This window comes from Maylandia zebra, linkage group LG5 (assembly GCF_041146795.1).
Source record: "Maylandia zebra isolate NMK-2024a linkage group LG5, Mzebra_GT3a, whole genome shotgun sequence".
In the NCBI taxonomy this organism is placed as follows: domain Eukaryota; kingdom Metazoa; phylum Chordata; class Actinopteri; order Cichliformes; family Cichlidae; genus Maylandia; species Maylandia zebra.
This window is the reverse complement of record NC_135171.1, coordinates 39759386-39782636: the sequence shown is the minus strand read 5'-3', so window position 1 is coordinate 39782636 and position 23251 is coordinate 39759386. Positions and strand designations below refer to the sequence as shown.

General features: G+C 39.9%; 1 protein-coding gene across 3 annotated transcripts in view; it reads right to left on the bottom strand.

Annotated features, from left to right (window-relative positions):
• Positions 1–22434, bottom strand: part of LOC112430935 (butyrophilin subfamily 1 member A1) — a 31031-nt gene extending 8597 nt beyond the window's left edge. For 2 of the 3 annotated variants that reach the window (XR_013098719.1, XM_076884343.1), the window contains exons 1-5: positions 22263–22434; positions 4608–4910; positions 2682–2689; positions 1300–1321; positions 307–579 (exon numbers count right to left, since the gene is read on the bottom strand). Coding sequence is in view for 1 of the 3 variants with exons in the window: in XM_076884343.1 (XP_076740458.1) it covers positions 307–579; positions 1300–1321; positions 2682–2689; positions 4608–4910; positions 22263–22338 (682 nt within the window). In the remaining 2 variants the exon portion in view is untranslated. The remainder of the gene's footprint in view (positions 1–306; positions 580–1299; positions 1322–2681; positions 2690–4607; positions 4911–22262) is intronic. The other variant, XR_013098720.1, reaches the window with a different exon arrangement.
• Between the last annotated feature and the right edge of the window lie 817 nt (positions 22435–23251).

The window sequence follows — 23251 nt, the reverse complement described above, 5'->3', positions numbered from 1 at the left end:
AACAATTAGGCACTTCGTATGTTGGAAAACTCCCATCTCTGGATTCAGGGACCACAACAGGACATAATGACACCTGTAAGAAGTCTTATATACAAACAAAATCATTTATGAGTTGAATTCAGACTAAAGTTGCTTTTTGCTTCAGTGTCAGTGAGTCTGACATTTTCCAGATATTTGAAGTTTTTATGAGTTCATTATTTAATCTTTTGTTTCCTTGAAGACGTCACTCTTTGCATTTAATCTGAGAATATTATTCACGTTTTTCAAAAGCAATAAGAAACATTTAAGGATCAAAATGCCACTCACCATAAATATGTACATTGATTTCCTTTTGTGCCTGATGTTTGATTTCCTCCTGTTTGGCGACACAGCGATAGCGGCCACTTTTTTCCACAGTAGCTTTGAGGGTGATGTTGAAGCGACCTCTTTGTTCAGAGACCTGTGGCTTCTCAGAAGGAATTTGATTGTTACTGTCCCACCACTCCACTGTAGGTTTGGGATGAGCATTCTTAACATCACACTGAAGCAGCACCCCGACATTTGTTTGATCATGACTTGTGACATGAGGCTCTGCTGCTCCTGTGAACACATAACAGACAGATTATGTAAGAACAATCACAGTTAATTGGTTATTTGTTCCTGTTCAGCTACTCTAAGTGCAGATGTGGGTTATAATGTGTTTGAGAACAAAGACCAGAGTACTGCATTAACTTTTCTAACATCACAGCTCTGATGTTTGAGGACAAATTTAGTCTTTACTCTAAACAATATTTCTGACTCACATAAAGAAAATTTTACACAGAAAAAGCTTGGACGTCCCAGAGTTTGTCTAAGAGTTATATAAAAGATTTTAAAAAAAGTTTCAGGCATTTAATAATGTAATAACTGTGGACGTTACAAAAAATATCATCAACAAAAGCTCTCCAAAATAAAAATACATTTGAATCCACATTTCTCTACATACTTTAAATTTTTAATTACACTGAGAGGGATGCGATACAGTTTGAGCAAAATCTCATCAGGTAGTTTCTACTGGACTGAACAGCTACGTCTAACGAACACGGTGCCCGGATCAATAACAGATTTTTGGTTACTGAACTAATAATTAATTAGATAATGTAGCAAAAACCCACACCAAATATTTACATATACATTTACAAATACAATTAAAACAGTTTTATTTCCCTGAACTGTTTATAAAAAAATAATCAGTAAATGCTTTGCAGGGTTCCAACCAAAAGACAGTAAAGTCGTTGATGGATCAATTTTTAACTGAGCCTCACCACAAACGGAACTCACCTGGGTCGTTCCGGACCTTTAACCTTTTGAAACGCAGAGGTTGTATGCGACCCAAGTTTACATGTAAAAACTAATAAATTATCATGCTGCATATTTTCATGATGACCGGAAGCACCGATACAGACATTTTTACGTCAATTGAAAGCTCAGATGTTCGTTTTTCAGCAGATTCGTGAATATCAGTGAAGGATTTACGACATAAAAACAGTAACGTCTTCATTTACGGCAGTAAATCGTTAGTAACCTTACTGCTAGCCTGTCGCATCACCAATAAAAGCCGTTTATTGGAGTGATAAACATGTTTAAAAGATAAACATGAGCTCGATTTAAAGAACAAAACCCCGCAAATTAACTTCAGCTCGTTTGAGTTTAGCCGGGAGTAAAAATAAGCTGAAAAAACGTGACTTTATTCGCTCGTAAAGTTTTATCGGAGCTACACAAACTTCTAAAACTGCGACATTAAAACCAATTTTTAAGTACTGATAAATATTTTATCAATCAAGTCCGGTATCTCTGAAATCTCTAAACGCCCACAAGCAGAGTTAACCAATCGGTATCTTTCTCCTACGCTGTGAAGACGATTAATCCGATCAGCCAATCAGAAAAGTGAAGCTTCACACTAGCTATAAGCAGGTTTGATTGACAGCTACTGTCATATAATAGAAATTGACCGCAGTGAAACCGAAAACTGTCAGTTTGAAGCCGGGAAAATCACCTGTCTGACCATATATGGAAGTTAATGTAGTTAGCCTCGGTATTACAATGGAACGAAAAGAAATCAAATAAAACGGTTTTATCCGTCGAAAAAGAAGCGATTAAATTATACTAAATGTGTAAATCTTTATTTTAATTATTCAATGCATCAGGTTGTAATTGAATTTAGCATTTAGGAACATTTGAAATGCAAGAAGAAGTTGAATGAATCCTCATTATTTGTTAACTTTGAAGAGATTTTTATGGAGTTTCGAGGCAATTGGTTAGAGAAGCTCTGCTTTGCACTTTGAACTACACTCTAATATCTTAGAGCTACTTCTATATATCAGAATGAAACTTGGCACATTTATTGTAGACAAAATGAAGATGACATCCAGTAAATTTCAGCCTTGTAGCCCTCATAATGACTGATTAACTGTCTTTAACATATGAAGTAAAAGCTTAAAAACATCAAGGCTTCGGTCATTTCCTGCATAATCTTCAGACAGATGATCTGTGTTAGAGCTAAAGGTAAAACTAACAGACTACATGAAATATCACAGATGTTACTTCACAGTGATCAAACAGGCAGGTATCAAATATTTATGGTTTGTAAATTATTACAAAGTTGAGCCTGGTAGTTACAGACATGCAGAAGTGCACATGACTGAGAGGCTCTAACAAGTTAATACGGAGTCTGAAAGGAGAAAAAACACACATGTTAGAGGTGACTGTGGTCTCATCAATTTGGCAGACAGATAAAACTGATGAAAATAAACTCAGAAGTGTTATCCTGCTATATTAGACATGTTTTTTTATAATCCCCAAAGAAAGCACAGTCACAGATTAAAAAAAATCCTTAAACATTTAAACTGGAGGCTGGTTTATCCTGGTGGATGGCTGATAATCACACAGTGAGTCACACTTTGAACAGCTGTGTGTCTGAACTATAAGGAGAAATTAATATTTATTCAGTGTTTATAGTTTCATTCGCAGAGATTTTATTTTTTTTCTTCCTTTTTTTTTGAAGACTCCTCAAATTTTAGATAAATTGACATATACAGGAAAATGCATGCACATAGGAGGTTAAGTTCCAAAAGCACCTCATAGCTGCTATTTTTAACTTCTTTTTCAAGGAAAGGTGGGGAATTGACACGGAGTTAGGAAAAGAGAAGAGACGTGTGCTGACAGTGGGAACGACCTTACATTAATCTGTCCTTAATGATGTAGCACAATTTGTCCTAACTCTGATGTTTGGTCATATAAGCAAGAATAGCCTGTAAAAAAAATCCCTTCATTACAAGGATTAGAATTTTAAAGAAGGAACATTTAGGGTCAGATTTACAAACATCTGCATCAGCACAAAATCTTCTTTTGAAGTTGCTGTTAGTTTTGTAACTGTTGTGAACAGATGTGGTTTTGTGGCCTTACAGCATGTGTAATTGTAAGATTTTACTTTTTAGGAAGAAAATATTTAAACAAATCACACAAATGTGAATTATAAAATCTGCAGCACACAATTTACTTTGCAAATTGGACAAAATCATGTTTTCTGCCTGTTGTGTTTTCTTTTTGGGGGGAGATGTTACAAGATCAGATGATGCAGTACCAAAACTCTCTGTCCTAAAACTCTTCAGTCATGCTGAGTGAAGGCGACCCCCACTTCAATAATACAGGGAGTTCCCCCAAACAGAGCAGAAATGAACTGAACTGAGATGCTGATTTCTCTCTGTTGAATCTTTGTAAATAAATTATAAGTGAACTGCAGCTGCATCCAGAGAACTGCAGGTACACGTTTCAGGAAGTCCAGGAAGACTTGAGAAACATGTTGAAATTGAACACAGGTGCTGAGAACCAATGTGGTTTTGTATTGTTTTGTTTGATCAATATTTTCAGTTACAGTTTGATCAGATTTAGGCAACAGAATTAGTCACTTATATTTATTTATATTATATTTAGTTTTAGGAAATCTTTCACTTTAACAAATGTGAAAAAAACCTGTTTAAATAAGTTATCAGTACTTTTAGGATAATTAGGAAAATTAGGATAAAGCAAAGATAATTCAAAACACCAAAATGGGGAGGGTGAAACAGTCAGCTTGGGATACCATAACAGGACGTCATTAACCAGTTAGTGATGTCATGGTGGCTATGTCCAGCTTTTATATACAGTGTATGTTTGGGGTTTACCCGGATTATCTCAGTTTGCTGTAGAAACACATGTGAGCATCAGACTGGATCATAGCTTCTACATCCACAGGTCCACTGAGGTCTGTGTGATGTAAAGTTCCTCACAGAGTTGAGACGTCACATAGATTTTATTTTGTTTAGGACGACTCTGTGAGTGCGTCAGATTTCTTTCTTTTTTTTTTTTTTTTTCCCTGTCCCGTTTGGCTCTTTTGCCATCAGAATTATTGTCTAAAGGCAAAGAAAGATGCCCAACGGATTTACTGATTTCTGATAAGTAGACAGGAGCAGGACCAGCATGCAGAAGGGACGGTCTCAGTTTGTCCACCAAATATTGCAAATATCACTACAGGTGTGCTGTAGGGGTGAGACCCAGATGTGCATGCTGACTGTTTCCTCTGTAAATAATCAGCTGATAACAGCACTCACCAACAACAAGCTTAATCCTGAATGTTTTTCTTCTGCTTGGAAAGTCACAGGTGTAGTTTCCTCCGTCCCCCGGTTGAACTTTATTTATTCTTATGGAGGCGTTGCCGTGCTGCAGATCATCTGGAAAATGTGAGACTCGACCTGGGAGGGCAGGACTACGATCCACCCCAGTATCATGTATATACACCTCCTTTTCAGTTCCATTCTTCGTCCAGTCAAACCGCACATGCTCAATGTTCTCATTGGTGCCGAGGGAACAGGGTAAAATGGCATCATCACCTTCTCTCACAATCACAGATGTCCCTGAAAGACAAAACATGAATTAAACAGTGAGTTCACTCTTCAGTTTAGTTCCTCTTCACATTTTTCTGTGGTCCACGCCCCACTGCACAGTTTGAATGACAGGTTTAAATGGAGGGCGAAGAAGCTCAAGAGTTTGATTATATTTCTAATATAAACTTGATAAATAGTATTTTGTGTTTTATAGTTATTTTGGCCTCTGGTATTGGTTTCTGATTTCATTATTTGTGCATTTAATCCTAATTAGTTATTGATGACTTTCGGTTTATTACTTCCTCTTTGTATTTCCTTTCTCTGCACTCAGTCTTGTTTTGTCTCTTTTTTCCATGTTTGTCTTTCTGTGGACATTTCATATGTTTGAGTTCTTGTCTCTGTGTTAGTGATTTCCTGTTTTATTTTAGTGATCCTTGTTCAGTGTGTTTAGTGTTCAGTTTTACTTTCCTCAGTTTTATTTTCCCTGATGAGTTTCAGTTGTGTTGCCAGGTGTGTCTACTGTCTCTAATCACCTGCTGTGGGTTTACAGCCCTTGGGCCCGTTCTTCGTACCTCGCTAAGTAGGTTAGCCGGATTAGATTGTTGACGATTTCGCGTGATCCTGGATCAGTCGGTTCCCCGAAGCTCATCCGGGACTTGCTGTCATAGCAACAGAGCCGTAAGCGTAAACCTGCTGGGGAGCAGGTTTACTTTATGTAAACAGGATTAGATCGTGGCCACGCAGGTATGTCCGCGTCATTCATACGAAAGCAACAGCGATATTCCACCACTGTTTCACCATAAATAAATAACATCAATGTAACTAAAGACAATGCAGCACCTGATCCATTTATTGATTTCACACAGGTCATTTCCTAAAAAAGGGAAATGTACTATTAACATTCTATTACATGTATGTGATTATTACAGATTTAATTCATATTTCAGAGTAGCAATTGTAAATTACTTCGTGTAATCAAGATGAGAGACCACGGCTATAAAAGCGAAGGTGGATTTGGGAAGTCTGTCGCAGCCATGTCCTGTCCGTATACGCGAGCCACCCATTGCGGAAGGTGCAAGATTGATAAGGAGAGTCCTCAGAATTCAGCGTATATTGCGGGACAGACAGGATCCTTTAGCTCAGCGCGACAGTGTGCTCATAGAGAGATATCGATTTTCCCGTGAGGGTATTATTTACTTAACCAACTTGTTGACGAGGGGGTGCAGGACCACCACCTGTCTTTTGTTGCTCTGCCCTTTTCTTGGTTGCTGTTATAAACAAACAGATTATTCCAGGGTCTCTTTCCAAGAGACTAAAAGCAATATAAGTGATAAATATTACCATTCTGTAGAATATTCTTATATTACACTTTTACCTGTTCCCATGTTCTAGTGGGTCCTGTCGTGGCTCTAATGTGACAGAGGATAAAATATAACATATTATAATATAATGTAATATAATATTGGATAATATAGTGTAATATAATAAATCTACCCTACCGCCTACTGGTGTTGGCCAGAGGGGCCGATGGCGCGATATGGCAGCCTGGCTTCTGTCAGTCTGCCCCAGGGCAGCTGTGGCTACACCTGTAGCTGCCTCCACCAGTGTGTGAATGTGAGAGTGAATGAATAGTGGCATTGTACAGCGCTTTGGGTGCCTTGAAAAGCGCTATATCAATCCACTCCATTATTATTGTTATTATTAAATTACTTACGAGTTTAATTTGTCAGCAACTTTCTGCCAGCCCTCTCTCCTTGCTTTTGCAGCCTTTGCAGTGTTCCCTTGCGTTCTGATTAAACTCTGAAACTCCTGAAATCCCTCACTCAAGAGTTCTTGCTCTGCTGCCGAAAAATACCGAGCCGAGCGCGCTCCGTCGACATTTTCGCCGACCAATCAGAGGGTTGCCGATCAATGTTTCTACTATCGATGCGTAGCCCCTTTTACGACACCCAGTGATGTCACATTACTGCGTCCAGCTGTAGTAATCGTCAACAGCAGGTGTGTTCGGGGAACCGGATTAGCGAGCTCACGGTTAGCGCGATGATTTGATCTTGGATGTGTCATTTGATCTTGGATGTAGTAAGCGACGTACGAAGAACGGGCCCCTTGTCTATCCTCAGCCTTTTTCACATCAAAAACACTGTGGGTAGTTTGTTTGTTGTAAGTTTCAGACCTGCCAGTGAGTCTGGATTTGGGGTCCTAGCTCTTCCTGAAATACCACAAGGATCATTGTGAACTGTCAATCATGTTAAACTGTTCCAGTAGTGTCCAAGAATAAAATATGGAGCTAGAAATGAGTATAATAGCTCACCTTTACTCTATTTATTACATTTATGTTTTCTGAAGTCAGTCAGTCTCTGAATTGGTCATGATCGACTCTGGGCTGGACCAATTACAGCCGAGGGGGTCAGATGCACCCTCCCCCTTTGCTTGGGCAACAGCTCTGAAAGCAAGTTTATCACAGTTATCTGCTTTAATCAGCACATTTGAGAGTTAGCAAACCCTGCAGCAGCTCTGCTCCAGTTTAGAGGTGGAACACAAAGGAAGAAGGCATTCATGTGATTGGTCACGCCACAGCCTCTGTGATTGACAGGCCCAGTTACTGCATTAAACCGGGGTACATGATGGCAGTAACATCAGCGCTGTAAGCCAGGAGGCGGGGGAAAACATCAGGGACACACACTCTGTTTTTACAGTTTAGAAAATGAAAGTTTGCCGAATCAACTGTCAACACTTATACTGGTGACCATTACTGGATTACTTTAATGATGAAGAAATCTTAAAAACTGACAAATCGAAGGGCTTTTTGTGGGTTTTCAGGAAGCAGCACACAAACCGCTGACACCAACGTTACATCTAAAGACGTCTCCAAATGAACCAACGAGTATGAGAAATAATCAAGAGGATACTTTCATTTTCTTGATCTGCTACAGTGATCAAACCAGGGGCCCGTTCTTCGTACCTCGCTAAGTAGGTTAGCCGGATTAGATTGTTGACGATTTCGCGTGATCCTGGATCAGTCGGTTCCCCGAAGCTCATCCGGGACTTGCTGTCATAGCAACAGAGCCGTAAGCGTAAACCTGCTCGGGAGCAGGTTTACTTTATGTAAACAGGATTAGATCGCGGCCACGCAGGTATGTCCGCGTCATTCATACAAAAGCAACAGCGATATTCCACCACTGTTTCACCATAAATAAATAACATCAATGTAACTAAAGACAATGCAGCACCTGATCCATTTATTGATTTCATACAGGTCATTTCCTAAAAAAGGGAAATGTACTATTAACATTCTATTACATGTATGTGATTATTACAGATTTAATTCATATTTCAGAGTAGCAATTGTAAATTACTTCGTGTAATCAAGATGAGAGACCGCGGCTATAAAAGCGAAGGTGGATTTGGGAAGCCTGTCGCAGCCATGTCCTGTCCGTTTACGCGAGCAACCCATTGCGGAAGGTGCAAGATTGATAAGGAGAGTCCTCAGAATTCAGCGTATATTGCGGGACAGACAGGATCCTTTAGCTCAGCGCGACAGTGTGCTCATAGAGAGATATCGATTTTCCCGTGAGGGTATTATTTACTTAACCAACTTGTTGACGAGGGGGTGCAGGACCACCACCTGTCTTTTGTTGCTCTGCCCTTTTCTTGGTTGCTGTTATAAACAAACAGATTATTCCAGGGTCTCTTTCCAAGAGACTAAAAGCAATATAAGTGATAAATATTACCATTCTGTAGAATATTCTTATATTTCACTTTTACCTGTTCCCATGTTCTAGTGGGTCCTGTCGTGGCTCTAATGTGACAGAGGATAAAATATAACATATTATAATATAATGTAATATAATATTGGATAATATAGTGTGATATGATAAATCTACCCTACCGCCTACTGGTGTTGGCCAGAGGGGCCGATGGCGCGATATGGCAGCCTGGCTTCTGTCAGTCTGCCCCAGGGCAGCTGTGGCTACAACTGTAGCTGCCTCCACCAGTGTGTGAATGTGAGAGTGACTGAATAGTGGCATTGTACAGCGCTTTGGGTGCCTTGAAAAGCGCTATATCAATCCACTCCATTATTATTGTTATTATTGAATTACTTACGAGTTTAATTTGTCAGCAACTTCCTGCCAGCCCTCTCTCCTTGCTTTTGCAGCCTTTGCAGTGTTCCCTTGCGTTCTGATTAAACTCTGAAACTCCTGAAATCCCTCACTCAAGAGTTCTTGCTCTGCTGCCGAAAAATACCGAGCCGAGCGCGCTCCGTCGACATTTTCGCCGACCAATCAGAGGGTTGCCGATCAATGTTTCTACTATCGATGCGTAGCCCCTTTTACGACACCCAGTGATGTCACATTACTGCGTCCAGCTGTAGTAATCGTCAACAGCAGGTGTGTTCGGGGAACCGGATTAGCGAGCTCACGGTTAGCGCGATGATTTGATCTTGGATGTGTCATTTGATCTTGGATGTAGTAAGCGACGTACGAAGAACGGGCCCCAGCTCCTCACCATGTCCTGCGTTATGCATGTATACTAGGTATTATGGTAAGAGAAACTGAGCTCGGATTTCAAACTAAAAGCAGTTTGTGATTTCATCATTAAACAGCATGTATCAAGTCATTAGTGATATAATAAATCATGAAATACATAAAAATATAGAAATTGTTGTTAAAAATGTTAAAATTGTAGATACTATATATTGGCGACTATCAAACTGTTAGATTATAATATTATTTTATGCCATGTTATACCCCGAATTAAAGATTGTGAATTATTATGTAGTTTTAGTTTGCATTATTCTCCTGAATTAGAAGAAGCTGATAACTATTGCATTAGTTAAACTGATTTGCATTACATTAAATTGCTGACTTGTTGTGAATGAATGATATTGTTTTATGATGCATTATACTGCTGAGTTATAAGAAATACTGTACGCAGAAGGTTATTGTCTTATTTGTCTGATTAGAAGAGAACAGAACATACTGGAGTTTTCTGCCCCATCTCAACAGGAGCAGATAACCGGGGAGCCAAGGTCGTAGCTTAGGCGCTGTGTGAGAGAAAGCATGTGAATGTTTAGGCTTTTTATGATAAGGTGGAGACACCAGAGGCTATAAAAGTTTGAGCAATGCTCCACCATTTTGAGATTTTGAGGCTGTCTGCATCAGTGGCCATCTCCCACGCGTGTGATCATTAAAATCATCGTTTGACTCAACCCGGCCGGACCAGTGTTGTTATTGTGGTTTTTTTCTCTTGTCTCCATCCCCAATATTTTGAACCTTAACAGTTTCAGTTGTGTTGCCAGGTGTGTCTTCTGTCTCTAATCACCTGCTGTGGGTTTACAGCCCTTGTCTATCCTCAGCCTTTTTCACATCAAAAACACCGTGGGTAGTTTGTTTGTTGTAAGTTTCAGACCTGCCAGTGAGTCTGGATTTGGGGTCCTAGCTCTTCCTGAAATACCACAAGGATCATTGTGAACTGTCAATCATGTTAAACTGTTCCAGTAGTGTCCAAGAATAAAATATGGAGCTAGAAATGAGTATAATAGCTCACCTTTACTCTATTTATTACATTTATGTTTTCTGAAGTCAGTCAGTCTCTGAATTGGTCATGATCGACTCTGGGCTGGACCAATTACAGCCGAGGGGGTCAGATGCACCCTCCCCCTTTGCTTGGGCAACAGCTCTGAAAGCAAGTTTATCACAGTTATCTGCTTTAATCAGCACATTTGAGAGTTAGCAAACCCTGCAGCAGCTCTGCTCCAGTTTAGAGGTGGAACACAAAGGAAGAAGGCATTCATGTGATTGGTCACGCCACAGCCTCTGTGATTGACAGGCCCAGTTACTGCATTAAACCGGGGTACATGATGGCAGTAACATCAGCGCTGTAAGCCAGGAGGCGGGGGAAAACATCAGGGACACACACTCTGTTTTTACAGTTTAGAAAATGAAAGTTTGCCGAATCAACTGTCAACACTTATACTGGTGACCATTACTGGATTACTTTAATGATGAAGAAATCTTAAAAACTGACAAATCGAAGGGCTTTTTGTGGGTTTTCAGGAAGCAGCACACAAACCGCTGACACCAACGTTACATCTAAAGACGTCTCCAAATGAACCAACGAGTATGAGAAATAATCAAGAGGATACTTTCATTTTCTTGATCTGCTACAGTGATCAAACCAGGGGCCCGTTCTTCGTACCTCGCTAAGTAGGTTAGCCGGATTAGATTGTTGACGATTTCGCGTGATCCTGGATCAGTCGGTTCCCCGAAGCTCATCCGGGACTTGCTGTCATAGCAACAGAGCCGTAAGCGTAAACCTGCTGGGGAGCAGGTTTACTTTATGTAAACAGGATTAGATCGTGGCCACGCAGGTATGTCCGCGTCATTCATACAAAAGCAACAGCGATATTCCACCACTGTTTCACCATAAATAAATAACATCAATGTAACTAAAGACAATGCAGCACCTGATCCTTTTATTGATTTCATACAGGTCATTTCCTAAAAAAGGGAAATGTACTATTAACATTCTATTACATGTATGTGATTATTACAGATTTAATTCATATTTCAGAGTAGCAATTGTAAATTACTTCGTGTAATCAAGATGAGAGACCGCGGCTATAAAAGCGAAGGTGGATTTGGGAAGTCTGTCGCAGCCATGTCCTGTCCGTATACGCGAGCCACCCATTGCGGAAGGTGCAAGATTGATAAGGAGAGTCCTCAGAATTCAGCGTATATTGCGGGACAGACAGGATCCTTTAGCTCAGCGCGACAGTGTGCTCATAGAGAGATATCGATTTTCCCGTGAGGGTATTATTTACTTAACCAACTTGTTGACGAGGGGGTGCAGGACCACCACCTGTCTTTTGTTGCTCTGCCCTTTTCTTGGTTGCTGTTATAAACAAACAGATTATTCCAGGGTCTCTTTCCAAGAGACTAAAAGCAACATAAGTGATAAATCTTACCATTCTGTAGAATATTCTTATATTTCACTTTTACCTGTTCCCATGTTCTAGTGGGTCCTGTCATGGCTCTAATGTGACAGAGGATAAAATATAACATATTATAATATAATGTAATATAATATTGGATAATATAGTGTGATATGATAAATCTACCCTACCGCCTACTGGTGTTGGCCAGAGGGGCCGATGGCGCGATATGGCAGCCTGGCTTCTGTCAGTCTGCCCCAGGGCAGCTGTGGCTACACCTGTAGCTGCCTCCACCAGTGTGTGAATGTGAGAGTGACTGAATAGTGGCATTGTACAGCGCTTTGGGTGCCTTGAAAAGCGCTATATCAATCCACTCCATTATTATTGTTATTATTGAATTACTTACGAGTTTAATTTGTCAGCAACTTCCTGCCAGCCCTCGCTCCTTGCTTTTGCAGCCTTTGCAGTGTTCCCTTGCGTTCTGATTAAACTCTGAAACTCCTGAAATCCCTCACTCAAGAGTTCTTGCTCTGCTGCCGAAAAATACCGAGCCGAGCGCGCTCCGTCGACATTTTCGCCGACCAATCAGAGGGTTGCCGATCAATGTTTCTACTATCGATGCGTAGCCCCTTTTACGACACCCAGTGATGTCACATTACTGCGTCCAGCTGTAGTAATCGTCAACAGCAGGTGTGTTCGGGGAACCGGATTAGCGAGCTCACGGTTAGCGCGATGATTTGATCTTGGATGTGTCATTTGATCTTGGATGTAGTAAGCGACGTACGAAGAACGGGCCCCAGCTCCTCACCATGTCCTGCGTTATGCATGTATACTAGGTATTATGGTAAGAGAAACTGAGCTCGGATTTCAAACTAAAAGCAGTTTGTGATTTCATCATTAAACAGCATGTATCAAGTCATTAGTGATATAATAAATCATGAAATACATAAAAATATAGAAATTGTTGTTAAAAATGTTAAAATTGTAGATACTATATATTGGCGACTATCAAACTGTTAGATTATAATATTATTTTATGCCATGTTATACCCCGAATTAAAGATTGTGAATTATTATGTAGTTTTAGTTTGCATTATTCTCCTGAATTAGAAGAAGCTGATAACTATTACATTAGTTAAACTGATTTGCATTACATTAAATTGCTGACTTGTTGTGAATGAATGATATTGTTTTATGATGCATTATACTGCTGAGTTATAAGAAATACTGTACGCAGAAGGTTATTGTCTTATTTGTCTGATTAGAAGAGAACAGAACATACTGGAGTTTTCTGCCCCATCTCAACAGGAGCAGATAACCGGGGAGCCAAGGTCGTAGCTTAGGCGCTGTGTGAGAGAAAGCATGTGAATGTTTAGGCTTTTTATGATAAGGTGGAGACACCAGAGGCTATAAAAGTTTGAGCAATGCTCCACCATTTTGAGATTTTGAGGCTGTCTGCATCAGTGTCCATCTCCCACGCGTGTGATCATTAAAATCATCGTTTGACTCAACCCGGCCGGACCAGTGTTGTTATTGTGGTTTTTTCTCTTGTCTCCATCCCCAATATTTTGAACCTTAACAGTTTCAGTTGTGTTGCCAGGTGTGTCTTCTGTCTCTAATCACCTGCTGTGGGTTTACAGCCCTTGTCTATCCTCAGCCTTTTTCACATCAAAAACACCGTGGGTAGTTTGTTTGTTGTAAGTTTCAGACCTGCCAGTGAGTCTGGATTTGGGGTCCTAGCTCTTCCTGAAATACCACAAGGATCATTGTGAACTGTCAATCATGTTAAACTGTTCCAGTAGTGTCCAAGAATAAAATATGGAGCTAGAAATGAGTATAATAGCTCACCTTTACTCTATTTATTACATTTATGTTTTCTGAAGTCAGTCAGTCTCTGAATTGGTCATGATCGACTCTGGGCTGGACCAATTACAGCCGAGGGGGTCAGATGCACCCTCCCCCTTTGCTTGGGCAACAGCTCTGAAAGCAAGTTTATCACAGTTATCTGCTTTAATCAGCACATTTGAGAGTTAGCAAACCCTGCAGCAGCTCTGCTCCAGTTTAGAGGTGGAACACAAAGGAAGAAGGCATTCATGTGATTGGTCACGCCACAGCCTCTGTGATTGACAGGCCCAGTTACTGCATTAAACCGGGGTACATGATGGCAGTAACATCAGCGCTGTAAGCCAGGAGGCGGGGGAAAACATCAGGGACACACACTCTGTTTTTACAGTTTAGAAAATGAAAGTTTGCCGAATTAACTGTCAACACTTATACTGGTGACCATTACTGGATTACTTTAATGATGAAGAAATCTTAAAAACTGACAAATCGAAGGGCTTTTTGTGGGTTTTCAGAAAGCAGCACACAAACCGCTGACACCAACGTTACATCTAAAGACGTCTCCAAATGAACCAACGAGTATGAGAAATAATCAAGAGGATACTTTCATTTTCTTGATCTGCTACAGTGATCAAACCAGCTCCTCACCATGTCCTGCGTTATGCATGTATACTAGGTATTATGGTAAGAGAAACTGAGCTCGGATTTCAAACTAAAAGCAGTTTGTGATTTCATCATTAAACAGCATGTATCAAGTCATTAGTGATATAATAAATCATGAAATACATAAAAATATAGAAATTGTTGTTAAAAATGTTAAAATTGTAGATACTATATATTGGCGACTATCAAACTTTTGAGTTGTCGAGCAGCTGAATAATGTTGACACGCCCACGGTTCAAAACAAGTCAAAGTTCCAGTTTAAAAACTCCTTTATTTGTTATAAATATCCTTAAAACCATAGAAAAACTGTGATCAAAATATTCCATGAGTGGTCAGCAAAAGTCAACTTGACCCACCACCCACTCGTTCACAAAAATTCCCTTGGGCTGTGAACAGCTGATACAGCAATCACTACTACTATTATCAACACCACGTGACCCAAAGCTACGCCTATCCACAACTATATATAAAAACAAATTTACTATGCTTTGTTGACACATTCATTTGAATTGTTATACATTACTATCATAATAAAGATATTATTTTAGTTTAACAATTTTTATAATTATTTTTGCTACTGTTATTGCTACAATGATTATCACAAAGACTGGAACTATTGCTATTATTATGGCTGGTTAACTGTTATTAGTATTAAACTCCAGCATACCCTATGATGGAGTTCATTGTTTTCAATTATATTATCATTCTGACTTCATTCTGAAGGTACAACTTCATATAATTGTGAAAATCTATCACAGGGAGACAGTCAACCATTAATGCTCACATCGACACATATCATTATGATCAATATTAACAGCTCCAGTGGTATACACATTCACCTAACAAGAGAAAGTTCCCTGCTCTGATGAGGAGGCGTCACCAAAGGAGCCCAAATGTGCAGAGCTGCCTGCTGTGAAGACCTCTTGTGAATAATGGAGCAGCCAAAGTAGCTTCTTTATGGTGTCAGAGCTCAGTTTTTCAAAATAATAATAAAATTCCACAAAGTTATAAAATATTTATTTTCTTATCTGATTTTAAATCCAAATTTAGAATGGATTGTGAGGAAATTTAGTGTCTTCACAAATTAATTTCACTTCTGATGGATACGGACTAAGATTTCAATTTATGCCACAATTTAAGTTTTTATTGGTCTATACCTGTAAACGTATAGTGAAAGAAAGGGGACTGGAGACGAGTGCTCTGTGTACCATGGAAAGTTTAAGGGAGGATTCAGGGTCACCTGACCCAACCTAACCGTAAGCTTTATCACAAAGAAAGTCTATTTAAACAAATGAACAATACAGTGTTTGAATCCAAACTGGGGCTGTTGAAGGACATAACCTTGTTAAAAAATGACCACAGGATTCCTCACAGTAATCCTGCGGACCAAGGTAATGCCATCCAGAATAAGTAACTGGTTACACACCAGAGATCTTCAGTAACTTTGAGTTTAGAAGCAGACTGTTACATCAGTGTTGGGAAGGTTACTTTTAAAATGTATTCCACTACAGATTACAGATTACATGCCCCAAAATGTATTTTGTAACGTATTCCATTATGTTACTCAATGAGAGTAAAGTATTCTGAATACTTTGGATTACTTAATATATTATCATGCTTTTTACAACTACATGAATGTACTATTGCTGTGTGATTTATTACTATTAATTACTATTAATTAAAAACCTTAATATAAATGAGTAACAGTAGGTGGACATTAGGTAAGGCTGCACTTTTTGCAGCGACCTCGTATAGAAAACTATTCCACGCGTATATAAAACAGGTTCGCGGCTCCGAACCGTAGTAAAGGGACCTCTGGCTGATACGTCGGGTTCGTGTCGGGCTCGTAGCTGAAAACTAGCTTAACTTTGTTGTCTGGGTCAACTTTGCTAGCGAGAGACAGAGAGAGGCGTTGAAAGACTGCTCCAACGGAACTTATTGTTTTCGGAGGAAAACACGAACACAGCGTACAGTCGAGTCTTAATAGCTTACTTACAGCTGGGCTGTCAGGCGCTCTTCTTGGCTGTAGTGGTTATTATTATATTTACATGCTTCCAGCTCCCGTTTCTGGTCGGTGACAACTCGTACTTTTCGACTCTTCTTTTTCTCCCTCGCGCTCACAGACACATAAAATTAGTGTCACATGTTTTTGGTCTGAGGGAGCAAACCTTTTGTAGCCGCTGCACTGTTGTGATTTATTCTGAATGATGTTGGATACTATGATGAAGTGTGGAACAACAAATGCAACCGATGGTGAGCAATAAACGGACAAGATAAGTACAGCTAGAGATACTGGACTTACTCAACACCACAAGTTTTATTCGTAACAGTGGCATCGCTTTATTCCACCCATCAACCACCTTCAAACGTACTCAGCCTCTACATCAATACGTTTCTTACCGGATTGATCACCAAACGTCAGTCAGGACAAAGTCATGAAACAGAAGCACATAAAGAGAAGTGGTAGAAACTCCATGTCTGCAGAAATCTGCTGAGGTTCAAAAATAGTATATCTCTAATATAACAGACTCAGAGCCACTCCTCTTAAGGCACTGATCGAGTTCTGAGTTTCTGTTTTCTAAAAGCAGTAAGCCTACACTTCCGGTTTAATCTGTCACTGTTTTTTCAGTGACAGTCACACAGTAGTAGTAGTTCGAGTGCAGGTCTGTGTCCGTGTACATGCGTATGTGTGAGTGTGTGTGTGTTCCATGTTCAGCCGAGAGAAAGTGTCCCTTCACCCGGTTAGGCAAAAGTCAGCAATCATCGGTTGACACGGGGGGCCTTGAAGGAGGGGGAAGAGTCACAACAAACAGTCTTGTTATCTAAGGGAGAATTTGTTATTCCCGTTAGCTTTTGCCTTGAGCATCCAGCTGGCGCCAGGGGGCCGCTTGAGATGAAGATGGTAGTTGTTTTGGTTAGTGCGAACAAACTGCTTCCAATTTTTACAGCTGGTCTAATTTCCGTCACTGGTCACCAAATCTCTCAATTCCCATTGTTCTTCTCCAAGATTTTATCCATATAGCGTTCAAAGAAACACAGTCTGAGTACTCACAGCCCTGCCCATCGTCTATCATGTCGGCCAGCCTTGTGGGATTTTGAACAGCTGTAGCCACTTCTTGTTCTTCGATAAGCTGGCTCCAATCAGCCTGAACTCTGTTATCGTGGTTCCGAATTGGTAGATGTCGTTCAAAGTCCTCCATTGAGAGTGTCGCCAGACACACGACGCAACTGACCATCGAGTATCTGGCAACAAATGTCTTATGAGTATCATACTGATTTGATATTGGCCCTGTGAGGGTGATTATTGCTGATCTAAAGTCAAATTAGTAACTTACAAATGTGGTTATTAGTAAGTTTGTTATATTTAGATTTTGCGTCTGTTAATAATTTGATTTTTTTTAACATCTTGTATTTTTCTGTATTTTTATTTCATTACGTCATTAATGGCAGATCACATATTAATTATGGTGAAAAACATGTTGACTTCAGGTCTTTGTTTCGTTTACTCGTTTAATACTCAGTATACACATGACGCAAAACAGAATGCGGACAGCTGTGTTAAAAGATAAAGTGACGGGCACGGACGGTGTAGGCATCCACCACGAAACCATCACCCGAACAGCCTTAAGGCCCCACACTGCTGCGTGTTCACAGACACTCCATTGTTCCATAACTCCCCTTCCACCTATGATCAGTCTATTGAACGATTTTCCTAAAGGATTGATCACCAATCGTCAGTCCGGACAGAGTCATGAAACAGAAGCACATAAAGAGAAGTGGTAGAAGCTCCATGTCTGCATCTTTCTAATATAACGAAGCTCGCAGCCACTCCTCTTAGAGTTTCTGTTCTCTAAAGCAGTAAGCCTACACTTCTGGTGTAATCTGTCACCACTTTTCAGTGACAGTTACACAGAAGAGGTGACAGGAGAAAGATTCATGACCAGAAATGACTGGTTATGGTAAAGCTCTTTGTGTAGAGGCTGAGGTAGAAACAGAGGATCCACTCCTTTCTCCAGAATCAGCAGGGTCAAAGGTTAAGGCCAGCCTCAGTTTCTCTCTCTCTCACACGCACACACACACCTTATATTTTAGTGCACATTTCCTCAGCACAGCATCATTTGGATTATAATAATTTATTTTACCCTTTAGCTACACACTGTGTGCACAATTATTAAGCATCTTATATTTTATTTTTGAAGGTTATTGTTATTGTTGAATGTCTACAGAGATCTTGGTCAGTCCAATAATATTATCTTAAGTCAAACTGAATATTTAAGAAAGGAAAAATATGAGAATGTGTGTGTGTATAATTATTAGGCAACAGCTCCTGGACACTCTTCAGAGAGGTGTACGGTTTTACTTCAACATAATTCTGCTGTTTTAGAAGAACCCACAAATTCTCCACAAATGGCCTGTAACTGGCCTGTATTTATATAGCGCTTTTCTAGTCCCTAAGGACCCCAAAGTGCTTTACAGAACCAGTCATCCACCCATTCACACACACATTCACACACTGGTGATGGCAGCTACATTGCAGCCATTGCAAGCTTTAGTTCAGGTGATGAAGGGGCCATGTCACTCTTTCATCTTTCAGGTCTTTTCTGGAAAGCTGTGCAGTGCAGCGCTGTGATACATGTGATGCATCGTCTTGCATGAAAATCACGTCTTCTTGAAAGATGCAGACCTTTTCCTGTACGTCAGCTAGAAGAAAGTTTCTTCAAAAACTGTCTGTTTGGGCGTTGACTTTGTGTCCATCTTCAGCCTGAAAAGGTCCAACTGGCTCATCTTCAGTGACACCAGCCAATACCAGTACACCACCTCCACCTTGCTGCTGTGTGATTTAACTGGAGCTCTGCGCCTGTTACTGATCCAGCCACAGGTCCATCCATCTGCTGCATCAAGACTCACTCTTATCTCACCACTTATTAAAACCTTCGAACCTTTATTCGACACCTGTGAGCTTGATTACATTACATTTTGTTAGACCAAAGATGGTGAGCCACCCCTCCAGGATTCCTTGAGATGATTGTTCTGAGAAGGAAGTTAAATTCTTTGGACGAGCCTCAAACTGTACAAAGTCTACTTAAGTGTTTGGACAGAATTGCACCTCACTGCTCCTTTGCACATCCTGCAAGGAGGGGGCTGATTGCTGGACTCCCACTGCAAGGTGTGGCCTGACACAAGAGACTGAGCCAAATCCCCTGGGGTGTGGTTTGTTTATTATTTTCCATGATTTTTGTTCCAGCTTTTCCTTTCATGTAATGCTGTTGTTTCCATTGTATGTATATGACATTATTCTTTTGTGAAGTTGATAAAATCAAGTTCTCAGAGCGTTTCATTAGTCACTCAATTTGCTCCAGCAGTCAAACATTAACTGTTGGCTCAGCACAACATTCAAATCTGTATCCCAAGTTTAGAAAGGGGTGTTACACCTACAGTTACAAAATAATTGAGTTGCCTTACACATGTAAACGCTGCTGTCTTTTCCTGTTTTCCATGTAATGCACATTATTATAAACTGTAGGAGTCAAAAATTAATTTCTGGTCTTTGCTCCCATTAATTGTCTCACTGGTCAGTGGTGTTGCAGAGCTGTGTTGTTGTTCTGTCTGTAAGTTGATTAAATATCTGAAAACATGCAAATTCTAAACACTTTATAACTCTTCACTCAGTCCTCACGCTGAGTGCTTAGAGCAGAGTCTCCTGCTGCTCCTCAGGAATGAAACTGGGATTTATTCATTTATTTTATTTTATTTTTTAAGCAAACACAACTGAAGTGTTTCAGGTTTTTAATCTGTTTCTGCACAGACATTTGAACATAGTTAAAATCTCTGTGTACCTGCCAAAAGTGCACACAGATTTTCATGTATTTTCTTGTTTTTTTACTTCTCTTTATCAGAGCCATGTGCACCACCTCTGTGAGAATGCAGCTGCTAATGTGAGCGAGCTAATATTCCAGACTTTAATTATTACCTATAGCCTGCACTGAAAAAAAGGCCATGTTGGATTTACTTGATTCAATAGTGGACATTGGTTGCACACAAATGTTTTGCTTTGGCAGAAACTTAAACAACTGAGTTAAATCAACACAACTTTTTCATATTCAGTAAACCTGTGCATTTTGTGTTCATAAAGCGCGATTGAAACATGTTCAGATGAAGTAAATTGAGCTCTTGGAATATTTTAATCCTTCACAATTTTGTCATTTTATTTCAACACTATTCAATAACTTTTACCCCAGTACTACTTGGTCACTTAAATACTACATGCTGTCTTCATATTACATAATGTTCAACAAAGTCTAGATCCTGGTTACCATAAAAATTCAATGGGTCTTCAACAACTACCATCCTTCTATCTTTATCCTGGTTGCAGGAGGGCTGGGAAATAACCCTGAAGTGATAGGTTACAAGGCACGGTACACCCTGGACAGCTGACCAGTCTATCACATAGAAACAAACAACCATTTACACTCACAGGTAATTTAGAATCACCAGTTAACCCTAACTCTAATAACTGCATGACTTTAAACCAGAATACCCAGAGAGAAACCTGCAAACTAGCCAGAATGTGGATTTGAACACAGGACCTTCTTACTGTGAAGCAACAGCACTAAGCACCATGCCAACAATCTAGGAAATGTGATTTCCTGTATTTGATGCAGAATTGTTTTGTTTTTGTAATAATACAATAAATAGCAGCATGCACGTGGTGTGTGTGTGCGTGTAGTTGCCTGCCTCTTATAACTCCAGTGATTTTCCTGCAGTTTGAAATCTTGTGCGATCTTGTGAATTTCATGAGTTCAGCAACTAACCACTCTTACTAGATTGTATCAGGTCATCTCAATAAGAACAAATTAAGTTGTTGAATTTCGTACAGATTCTTCATGATGTAATTAAGTTCATAGAAACATGAAATTATTGTGTTCAAATTACAAGTTAGACTTTTTTAATGTAACAACCACTCAATTTACTTTTTTTGGTATACTAAAAAAAGTAGAGGTGGCTGCTCGACTTGACTGAGATGGATGCCTTCCTGAAACCACGATCTAAAGAGCGCGAGTCTGAAACCCGTGCAGTGTCGCGGGATTTAACATTGATATAATATTGACTTACTTCACTTGAACATGATATGAACAATTTAATCTAGCCTCTCTGCATATCATGTAGTTTCTACACTATGTAGTTACACTTAACTTTAAAGCATGAGGCAATTGTGTTAAATACACGCAAGATGCTTACGTAAATCCAAGAGCTGGCCAATCCCTTTTTTTCAGTGTGAGAGGAAAAAAAACAAGAGCTATGCTGTGTGTGTGTGTGTGTGTGTGTGTGTGTGTGTGTGTGTGTGTGTGTGTGTGTGTGTGTGTGTGTGTGTGTGTGTGTGTGTGTGTGTGTGTGTGTCAGCTCTTTCAGTTTTTGTGAGTCTTGAGTTTTCATTTTGTTGGTCAGTATAACGTAAAGCTATAGTGTCTTTAAAGCTTCATGTAGCGGACACGCACTTAAATTTCATATTCAGAAGCAAATGTTACACAGTTTGTGTCTCAACAGGAAAGAAAAAGGATCTGTATTTCAGGAAGCAGCGCGCAGACCGCTGTCGATGAGGCCACACCTAAAGATAAAGACATCTCCAAATGAAACTGAGTTTCTCTAATAAATGACCATAAATAATCATGATGTTGAAAACACGTTCGCCTGAAAATGTTGACTTCGGTTTGTCTTGTTTACCGTAATACTCAGTATACTCACATAACGCAAAACACAATGCGGACAGCTGCGTTAAAAGATAAAGTGATGGGTACGGATGGTACAGGCATCCACCCACGAAACCATCAGCCTGAACAGCCTTAAGGCCCCACGCTGCTGCGTGTTCACAGACACTCCATTGTTCCATAACTGCGCGTGCGCCTACGATCAGTAAATAAATAATAAATTAACGATTTTCTTACCGGATTGATCACCAAACGTCAGTCCGGACAAAGTCAGGAAGCAGGAGCTCATAAAGAGAAGTGATAGAAGCTCCATGTCTGCAGAAATCTCCCAAGATTGTGAATACAGTATCTCTCGAAAATAACGGGACTCACAGCCACTCCTCTCAGCGCACTGACGCAGTTTTGAACACTTTCGGTTTCTAGTGTGCGAAAGCAGCCCAAGAGCACTTCCGGAAACTGTCACAGCATCAGCGCATTTTAGCCTTAACACTGGCATATTAAAATGTCTAACTGCAGTAGAAATAAACAGTTTTGTTTTTGGGGGTTTTATAAAGAAGAAAAAAAGGTTCGTTATCTTTAGGAGCAGTTCCCAATTTCCCAAAATTGTTTGTGTGTGTGTGAGAGAGTGTCTGAGAGAGAGAGAGAGATCAAAAACTAAGGAAAACACAGATGATTCTGTGATATTAACATTATGATGCAGCTTTGTTCGGCAGCTGCAGTCACAGCGTACACAGTGTGTGTCTGTTCGCGTCAGTGAACGGAGATACTGGGTTTACCATAAAACAGCGACTGTGTGTTTCAGACTGACAGCGTGAGTCTGAACTTAAGGAGCGCTAAAAGTGATGAAGTTGAAAGAAAAAGGAGCAGTATGGCAGAAAAGAGTCATGTTTTGATTGCAGTGTATTTATTGCAAATCTGTTTCTGTAAAGATTCATAAATATCATGCGCACAAACAAAAAAGAAAGGCCTGATACAAACTCCACTTCCTCCCTCTCGGCTCCCGCTGAGATCACAACATCCTGCTTTTAACTATCGTCCTGTCCATGTTGACCCCAACGAGTTCCTGTTAATAACATCATTGCAGTTCTCTCATTCAGAATCATTAAAGAATTATTACTGTCACTAATTTTATTACACCTGTTAATTCTAAATACTGCATTTTAAGAAAAATGCCATTAGTGCTTTTGCAAATATTTCTGAACTCTTTACTTTATCAAGGTTAAAAT